Genomic DNA, 10,593 nt, shown 5'->3' on the forward strand with positions numbered 1-10,593 from the left:
TTAAGTACAGATGACTTTTCTAATACCTCTTTGTTATCAATTGCATTGTCAAATTTAAATGCAATAAAATTAATAATTTTGCAGGCTACATTGCACTTGCCCGTGGGCTGGGTGTGCCCCACGTAGAACATAGAACATAGAACAGTACAGCACAGAACAGGCCCTTCGGCCCTCGATGTTGTGCCGAGCCATGATCACCCCACTCAAACCCACGTATCCACCCTATACCCGTAACCCAACAACCCCCCCTTAACCTTACTTTTCAGGACACTACGGGCAATTTAGCATGGCCAATCCACCTAACCCGCACATCTTTGGACTGTGGGAGGAAACCGGAGCACCTGGAGGAAACCCACGCACACACGGGGAGGACGTGCAGACTCCGCACAGACAGTGACCCAGCCGGGAATCAAACCTGGGACCCTGGAGCTGTGAAGCATTTATGCTAACCACCATGCTACCGTGCTGCCCCTTTTTTTTTCAGTATTAAGATTAATTGCTTTTTAAATGAGATTTTTTTTCCCAGTACTTTGAGATCTACAAGATGCGCCTAGAAAAAAAATACTACAGTGGAGAATGAAGTAAGCTTGAATAGTGGGAGGTACAATTCCAGATTAATTGCTGTAACTTTGTCCTTCTGGGAGCTGAGCGAGTTTTCCGTTTTCTTTACACATCATTTGACGCCGAAGTTCCGTCAGAACAGCTTTGATACTATATGAATTCTGCCATTTAGCTAGGACTGATATGCTTTTTGGATCCACCGTTCCATTGGAACTATTTACTCCATTCATATTTATTTTTGTTACAAATCTAACATGTGGTGCTGCCTCTGGATATCTAGGACCACAGTCTATTTTAAGGCTGTATATCCGGTTTTCATAAATTGTTCTTGCGGGTCCAATAATCATCCCTGTCCACCTTGTAAGTGTCATATCTTCATCATCTTCAAGTCCCCAACTTACTGTCCCATCACTTGCCCCCTTCTGGCCATCTTCTAGCTCTTCCAAAAGACGGAAATTGCGTGGAACTGTTACAGTCCTACGTGCCGTAGGTTTGACACCCCTGATTTGGTAACTTTAGTTTTACTATTGTCACAAGCAGACTTACATTAACACTGCAATGAAGTTACTGTAAAAATCCCCTAGTCGTGGCATTCCGGCGCCTGTTCGGGTACACAGAGGGAGAATTCATAATGTCCGAATTACCTGACAGCACGTCTTTCGCGACTTGTGGGAGGAAACTGGAGCACCCGGAGGAAATCCACGCCGACACAGGGATAATGTGCAGACTCCTCACAGACAGTGGCCCAAGTCGGGAATCAAACCTGGGACCTGGCGCTGTGAAGCAACAGTGCTAACCATTGTGCTACTGTGCCGTCCATACCACAACTATGACCTCTGCCTCTAAATGTATATTTGCTTTTTCTCCTGAATTACTCCACCCCTTCTCTTCCTAAACTTTTCTTAATTGCATGCCTATAGAGGACGTATGGATTCCCTTTTTTTAGACTGTCTTTGTGTCCATTCTATTTCCTTCTTCATTTCCCCTCTGAACTTTCCATGTTCAGTAATCCATGCCCAAATGCAGCAAGACCTAGACAATATTCGTGCTGGCCTGACATGTGGCAGGAAACACTTGTGCCATATAATCGGTGGGCAATGGCCTTCTCAGTCAATTGAGAATATAACTATCGTCCCTCGACATTCTATGGCATTACCATCACTGAATCCTCCACTATCAACATCCTAGGGGCTATCATTGACCAGAACTTAAACTGGACTGATGATATAAATATTGTGGTTACAAGAACACACCAGAGGCCAGGAATCCTGAGGTGAATATCTCACCTCCTGATTCCCCACAGTCTGACCACCATCGATACAAGATACAAGTGAAGGGTCTGACAGAAGAATCCCCTCTTGCCTGGATGAGTGCAGCTTTAACAATACTTAAAATGCTTGACACCATCCAGGACAGAGCAGACCGCTTGATTGGCACTCCATCTGCATACATTCATTCCCTCCACCACCAGTGCACAATAGCAGCTGAGTGTACTGTCTTAGATCATAGATCATAGAATTTCCAGTGCAGAAGGAGGCCATTCGGCCCATCGAGTCTGCACCGGCTCCTGGAAAGAGCACCTTACCCAAGGTCAACACCTCCACCCTGTCCCCATAACCCAGTAACCCCACCCAACACCAAGGGCACTTTTGGACACTAAGGGCAATTTATCACGTCCAATCCACCTAACTTGCACATCTTTGGACTGTGGGAGGAAACCGGAGCACCCGGAGGAAACCCACGCACACACGGGGAGGAAGTGCAGACTCCGCACAGACAGTGACCCAAGCCGAAATCGAACCTGGGACCCTGGAGCTGTGAAGGGATTATGCTATCCACAATGCTACCGTGCTGCCCCTTACAAGATGTACTCCAGGAACTCATCAAGGATCTTTAGACAGCATCTTCCAAACATGACCACTACCATCTAGAACAGGGGTGGGCAAACTACGGCCCGTGGGCCGCATGTGGCCCGCCAAAGGTCTTTATGCGGCCCACCAAGATCAAGTCATTAAAAAAAAAAATTTTTAATTTTATTTTAAGGTTAATGGGGGGGCGCTGTTGGGTTACTGGTATAGGGTGGATACGTTGACTTGAGTAGGGTGATCATTGCTCGGCACAACATGTGTTTCATGTGAAGTTTCTACTTTAAAATATTAATTAATAAAAATTAATTGCTTTTTTTTCTTTAAAAACCTTTTATTTTGGCTATTTTAAATATTAATTATTTTACTTAATATACTATGCGGCCCTTTAAAATTGTGAATTTCTGAATGTGGCCCTTGCACGGAAAAGTTTGCCCACCCCTGATCTAGAAGGTGAAGTTCAACAGACATATGGGATCACCACAACCTGAAAGTTCCCCTTCAAGCCACTCACCATCCTGACTTGGAAAGATATCACTGTTCCTTCACTGCCACTGGGGCAAAAGTCCATCCCTAATAGCTCTCTGACTGTACTTACACCCCATAGTTTGCAATGATTCAAGAAGGTACCTTTTCAAGCAGCATTAGGGATGGGCAATATATGCTGGCCTATCCAGGAACACCAACATCACATAAATGGACAAAAAAAAGCCTGGTTCTCACTTGTATTAAACATCTGTAATATCCATCCTTTTCCTGTTTCACCTGCACACTATTGTTTCCACCATCCAGGGAGTTCTGGTTTTGTTTTCCTTACCTTTCTACCTCATGGAAATATACCTCAAGTATACTAGATCTGCTTCTTCTTTAAAGGCATTCAAGTGTTCTACGACCAATTTGACAACCAATCTTTGATTCCAATTTAGCTGGACCAGATCTATTCTCAACCGTGCTGAATTTGGCTCTTTTCTGATTAAGTATTTTTTATTAAAAATTTCTCTTTGTCATTTTCTATTGTTAATCTGAAATTTATGATACTGAGCATGATTCTACTCCCCCATTGAGTCTGGCGCACTTCCCAGTATTCCTGGGGAACAGTGGGAGAGCCCCTAATCGGACGATCTCTCACTGGACGTGAACCAGGCTGAGATATTTAAATGAGTCATTAAATTAATTTAAATATGCTCAGCCCATACGAAGTCTGAGTCACCCGGCACCAAGGGATCTCTGCCCCCACTGGCACACTGAGGTTCGTGGGAATCACTATCACAAAAATGGAAACTAGTCGTGATGACCACATCGGCAGGATGGCGGGGCTGGGGAGAGAGGGTGCTAGGAGGCCATTAGTGCAATCGGGTGGTTGGGGGCAGGGCAGCGCATGGCAGCCCCAACATGCTAGGTTAGCACTGCCATAGTTCTAGGGGGTGTCAGGGTGATCTCAAGCATGTGATTGCAGTGCACTTACCTCTCTTTGCTGTGGTTGGTGTTTGGAAACATTGGGGTTTCCGCCCTTGGAGTCATTCACCCATGAAGGGAGATGAATGAATCAAGGCTGCAGCTTTTTGTGAAACTGACAATCAGCCCAGTACGAGAAATGAATGCATGGCTTGCAGCTACAGGATCTGAGCGGCTTAAACACAGGCCACAGCTGTTCGCTTTCCAGGAATGGACATGTGATGCTTCCAAATATGCATTACAGCTGTAGTTTCTGTCACTGCCAGACAGGGGTCTTTTTACTAGAGTAGCTTACAGACAGGGGTCTTTTATCTGGGGGATCTGTGGGTGGGCGGTGTCCCTCTGTTTAGGAGGTCCCTGTGGGGCTCCCACTAGTGAATGGATCCCTATGGGGGTCCCTCTTGTTAAGGGGTATCTGTAGGGGTTCCTTGTTAGGGGATCTCTGAGCGGGGGTTCCTTGAGTTATGGGGTCGCTGGGGGTGTCTCCCTACTTAGGGATCTCTTGAGGGGGTCCCTTATTTAAACAGTCTCTTGGGGGGGTCTCACATTTTAGAGGGTCTCTGGGGACAGCCATTGAGGGGGGTCTGAAACAGGAGGGGTGGGCAGGTCTTGTCAGGCAGGGGAGAGTTTGGCCCTCAGATGGAGCTTGAGGGAAATTCCCTTAAGGAGTTTTCCCTTGGCTCACCGCAAGGTCCACCACGTCAAGCTCATATTTGGCAAGAACTGTTGTGACTCCTGCCTACCTAATCTGAATTACCGCAACACTGGGCACCCCGATCCCAAGGGGGACATCCCGCATCCATGCACTTGCCACCAAACCATTCCCTGCTACTCCCTGAAGTCCAAGTATACACCCCTCAGCAAGCCCAAAAAGTTTGAGAAGTTTGCCTACCTCCTCAAGGCCATGGTGGTTGTACAAACTTGTACCAAGTCCCCCCCTCCATGTTACTACCGGCTGTGAGGGGTGGAACACAATGGGGGTCAGGGGAGTGGTTGGGTATTTGGGCCTCCAGCCCATTAATCAGATTTAAATAAATGCAAATTACAGAATTGCAAGGCTCTGTGTCCGAAGCCGACACCGTTTTTCAGGCGACCCGTCATTTTCCACTCGATCGGGAAGCCAGACACTGGCATAGGGAAATGGCAAACCCACCACTTCATCATTTTTTGGGAGAATCACCACCACTATGTTGACAGTTTCCTCACTTTTTCCCGACTGACACTTCATCCACTTGGGCCACTTCATTCTCTCCAACCAAATCCACATTGCCTCCTTCTGCTTTGAGTCTGAAAAATGCTGATTCGGAAAATTCTTCCGAGCACTCTTCAAACATATTTGCCCGTCCATCTTGAAATCATTAAAGTTCCCCAATGATCACTATTCTATATTTTCAGTCCCTCTCTGTATTATCTCTGTAAATTTTCTCCGGATGTTGGGATTATCTGTTCCCATTGGCAGTGTTCTCCCACCCAGGTTTCCTGACAATCATAGAGTACAATCATAGAGTACAATCATAGAATTTACAGTGCAGAAGGAGGCCATTCAGCCCATCGAGTCTGCACCGGCTCTTGGAAAGAGCACCCTACCCAAGGTCAACACCTCACCCCTATCCCAATAACCCAGTAACCCCACCGAACACTAAGGGCAATTTTGGACACTAAGGGCAATTTATCATGGCCAAACGACCTAACCTGCACATCTTTGGACTGTGGGAGGAAACCGGAGCACCCGGAGGAAACCCACGCCCACACGGGGAGGATGTGCAGACTCCGCACAGACAGTGACCCAAGCCGGAATCGAACCTGGGACCCTGGAGCTGTGAAGCGATTGTGCTATCCACAATGCTACTGTGCGGCAACTTGCGGTGCTTCAATAGGAAAGCCCATTAACAAGTGGCGCCGCCAGCGAACAGTGCACCGTTGAGAAACATGCAGCTTGAGGGCCAGAGAATCCCCCCCCCTATATTTTCCACATTAGTTGCTGACCTAAAAACTACACCCAGAACTCTAATGGTACCTTGATTATCTTTTCAACTCTCATCAAATAGATTCTGTCCTTAATGCTTCTTCAGGCATCCTCTCTCCCCAGAGCGGTAATATTCTCTATAGTCAATATTCTCCTTTCTTTCATGAACACTTTTTAGCCAGGAATATTTAATGCCCGGTCCCGCTCTTACATTTTGAGACATGTATCACCACAACATAGCATAATTTTCCCATGTGGTCACATGTCCCAGCAGTTTCTCAACCTTATTTACCAAGCTTTGTGTGTTAGCATCAATGCTGATGGTCTTTTCTGTCAGTTTTCACTCTAAACTGCAACTATTGTAGTTACATGACACGGCACAATTATTTCTGAGTTTTGTTAAAATTATAATGATGATAAATGATGTGCATTTCCTTTCAAAAGGAATGAATTGTTCTTTCATTTTGCACTCTACAATGTCATGAGTTACTGGTTGATTAAGTATATCACATCGACCTTACTTCCTGTGTTCTGATTGCATTTCCCCAAGATTATATTTCAACCCAACAACAGAATGCTCATTTTTCCTCATTGTCTCTGCTGAGGCACTGCTGATGTATAATTGTAGTGCACATTTATCCCTCTGCTTTCACAGCCTCCTGAACTGACCAGCGATGAAATAAAAAGGTTGGCCGTTTGGACTTATTCAGGTTTGAAATTCAATCAGGTGGGACAGTCCAAATCTGTAGATAACTTCCTGCTTGGGATGACTAAGATTTTAGAATATTTGGACCTTAACATGTCTTAATGTCTTCAAATGAGAGTTAGAACAATCTGAAACCATTTCTTCTTATGGCATTCTGAATGGGACTGTATAATGCTGCAAACTCATATCCATCACTGTGAAATAAATAGTTGTCTGGATCACTGAATGCCAATTCACTGTATTAAGCCTTTTCACTACATATGGTACATTTAGATGAAGTTGCCCAAACTTCACACCAGATCCTGAGCACGATTAAAAGATAGGAGACCAAACGCTGTTCTTGATTGTTCAACTTGACCTGAAAGGACAGAATTATGATCCTCCAGTGTTGCATGTCATGTCTCTTTTGCTTACTTACCAGTGGAATGAGTGCAACTTTATCTACTGTCAGTGGTGCATCAGGGAAATTATTTAAACAAAAAGTTGTATGATAATTAACTGCAGCTCCAGTCAAGTGTACTGATATGGAAGTTTATGCGCAGCCTGGTGAATGATTTTTCTTTGGATGATATGTAAATGAAGTCATAATCAATTTGATAGTTTTCACATGTTTATAGAAACATAGAAACATAGAGCAAAGGAAGAGGAGTAGGCCATTTGGCACTTTAAGCCTGTTCCACCATTCACTATTATAATGGCTGATCATTCAACAATATGACCATAAGAAATAGGAACAGGAATAGGTTGTTTGTCCCCTTGAGACTGCTCTGCCATTCAATAGGGTCATGTCTGATCCAACATTCCTCATGCCCATGTTGCTGCCCTTTCCCTGTAACCCTTGATTTCCTTTCTGATCAAGGATCTATCTATCGCAGCCTTAAATATACACAAGGGCTCTGTCCCCACAACTCTCTGTGACAACAAGTTCCAAAGACTCATAACCCACTGAGAGAAGAAATTCCTTCCTCATCTCAGTCTTAAATTGGCACTCCTTTATTGTGAGACAATGTCCTCTGGTCCTGGAATCACCATTGCAGGAAAACATTGATGTACCATCAATTCGACAACAAACATCTTCTCAGAATTTACCCTGTCAAGTCTCTTGAGAACCCCTTGGGCGGAATTCTAACTTTTGGTGACTAAGTCCCCACGCTCGCCGGAAAACGGGCGAGAATCACTCCGAACATTTTCTTCAAAAGCCCGGGGTGATTCTCCGTTTTCCGGGGGGTTAGTAGGGCCCTGGCGTGCATCCTTCAGCTCTGGCTGCCGTTGGGGCTCTGCTGTCCAGACCGTGTGGCTGCACATGAGCACGGCAGCCACAAGCGGGTACGCGCACGCGCCCGGCCGCCCACTTCGGCGCAGGCGCCGCCAACATGGCAGACCCACACAGCGGGCCCACATGGAGGATGGTAGGTCCCCCCCCAGATCACGATGGCCCGCTGATCGGTGGCCCCCAATCGTGGGCTTGGCCACCGCTGTCCGAGCTCCTGTCGGGTGGTACCAGATATAAACCACGTCAGTGGGAGTTTGGCTGGTCGACCCTGGAGAATCATTGTGGGGGCATCTTTCAGCGGCCGCCGAATGGCACTGTGCGACTGCGCGTGCGCGTGACTGGCAGGTCCGCAGAGAATCACGGAAGTGCCATCGTACTGGATTTCCAGCATGAACGGCTATTCTCCGCCCCCGCGCCAGGTGCGATTCCGGTGCGGAGGGTCCGAGAATCCCACCCATATGTTCCCATGAGATCACATCTCATTCTTCTGAATTCTATTGAGTAGACTCCCAACTTGCTTAACCTTTGCCCCATACCGTGGGGGCGGAGGGCGGGGGGGGGGGGGGGGGGGGGGGGGGGGGGGGGGCGGGGGGGGCAACCTAGTGAATCTTCTTCAAATCGGCAATATCTTTCCTTAAATAAAGGGACCAAAACTGCTCACAGTTTGTGGTCTCACCAGTCAGTACCTTGTACATTTTCAGTAAGACTTTCCGACTCTTATACTCTAACCCCCTTGAAATAAGGGTCAACATTCCATTAGCCTTCCTGATTTCCTGCTGCACCTGTGTGCTAGCTTTCTGTGTTTTGTGCACAAGTTCCCCCAAGTCCCTTTGTGTTGCAGCTTTCTGTTATTTTTCTCCATTTAAATAATACTCCATTCTTTTGTTCGCCCTTCCAAAATGAACAACTTCACATTTTCCCACATTACACTCCATTTGCTGACTTTTTGCCCGCTTACTTAACCTATCGATATGTCTTTGCAAACTGTTTTTATCCCTCTTGCAACTTGCCTTTCCATCTATTTTTGTGTCATCTGCAAATTTAGCTCCTGTACATTTGCTTCCTTCCTCCAAGACATTAAGTTATATTGTAAACAGTTGAGATCCCAGAACTGATCCCTGTGGAACTTTATTGGTTACAGGTTGCCAACCTGAAAAATAGCCCCTGAGCTCCACTCACTAGGTGGGATTCTCCGTTGGCTGATGACAAAATTGGGACCAGCGATTAGGCGGAGAATAGGTCCTGTCGCCAAAATCGCGGCGGGCACCAATTTGACACCAAAATACAATTCTCCATCACCTCGACAGTGGCGTCAATACGGGCTGAAACAACCATTCAGTAAGCACCATTTGCATATTATTAACAGGCCTGACCCGGTATTCTCTGGTCCTCTGCATTGCTCCGGCTCCAAAAGACTAAGTTCCCAACACCGCGGTTCACTTGTTCTTGGAAAAATTGTGAAACCGGCATCGTGGCTGCTGAGGGAGAGAGAGGGGGTAAGGAAAGTGTCCACCATTGCCATAGTTTTCTGACAGTTGTGCTGCTGCGGGAGGGGGGGGGGGCTGTGGGGTCAGGGTAGATGGGCACAGATCACCATTGCCGCAGCCGGAAAGGCAGCCATGCAATGCGCCTGCTGCTGACAGCCCACTGTGAACTTAGGGCCATGGGGCATATGGGTGAACCCCCCCCCCCCCCCCCCCCCGGCCACCACCTTAGGTGCCCTCTGGCTCCAGTCGACCCATCAGCAATATGGGCACGCTCCATATTGTTGGCTGGAATGAGTGTGTGTGGGGAGTGTAGTGTGTATATTAAGAATTTGAAACAGGGTTTTCTGGCCTAGAGGTAGGAACAATGCACTACAATACCTCCGATGATTCTCACCAGTGGGTGATTCTTTTTAGCAAGTCCCAGCCTTGAATGCTACTGTGAGCTGTTTGTTACAGGCAGAATGAGAGTGGTCCCAGTGGAAAAGAAAGAGCTCTGCATCAGCCTAGTTACTGTACTCCACACTTGCTGCCCATGACAAATATTTTATTCTACAAGCATAATGTTTGGGCCTTGGTGTCCTTCCAAACACGAGCATTATCAACTTCACTGATTTCCCAAGACAATGGGAGAATTCTCTACTCCTCACTGCGAAGACCGGGAATGCCGATCAGGCAGAGAATCCTGCATTAACCCAAATAAGGGTTCGACGCTGGGCGACGGTCTCCAGTCCCACCCTGCTGGTTGTAGTGGGCTGCCTCCTGCTGGCGGGAACATGCAAACAGCCCATTTGAATGTAATTAACGGTTTGGTAGCTGGAATTTATCTTTCCATTCATGCTTGAATGCATCTGAAGTACCCTCCATTGATCCTAACAATGCTAAATGCGTTCTGTGGTTAGAAAAGAAGACATACTTTGTGTTTTTGAAGTGGTCAGCAGCTGTTAATCAGAACATGGATATGAATTGTCAATGAACTATGTGATCTGCTCCTGAGCTGTTAGACATGACATTTCAGAGTAAGAAGGCCACTTCAAATTTTGAACAGTCCAGACAAGACTGATGATTTTGAACAGAGGGCTGCCTGGGATCTCCATGCCAAGAGTGATCTTCAGGTTGCCCAGGGCTTGAAGGTGCAATCCAGGTGCGGACTCCCATCCGGGGGAAGGATACCTGGGTCAAGCGCTTTCTCACAGACTGACCCCACCCCACTCAGCAGGACCCTTGGGCCCCTCCTTCTGCAGCCTGGCAGGGGAAAACAGGCACTTGAGCAATGGGCTAAC

The 10,593-nt window shown here is 46.9% G+C and overlaps 1 protein-coding gene across 1 annotated transcript; it reads right to left on the reverse strand.

Annotated features, from left to right (window-relative positions):
* Positions 1–487: 487 nt before the first annotated feature.
* On the reverse strand, positions 488–1,037 carry LOC119976594 (ubiquitin-conjugating enzyme E2 variant 1-like). Its single transcript, XM_038817201.1, has one exon. It carries the CDS (start codon positions 930–932, stop codon positions 615–617), a length of 318 nt encoding a protein of 105 aa, XP_038673129.1. The 5' UTR covers positions 933–1,037; the 3' UTR covers positions 488–614.
* Between the last annotated feature and the right edge of the window lie 9,556 nt (positions 1,038–10,593).

Source organism: Scyliorhinus canicula, chromosome 13, assembly GCF_902713615.1.
Source record: "Scyliorhinus canicula chromosome 13, sScyCan1.1, whole genome shotgun sequence".
Lineage (NCBI taxonomy): Eukaryota > Metazoa > Chordata > Chondrichthyes > Carcharhiniformes > Scyliorhinidae > Scyliorhinus > Scyliorhinus canicula.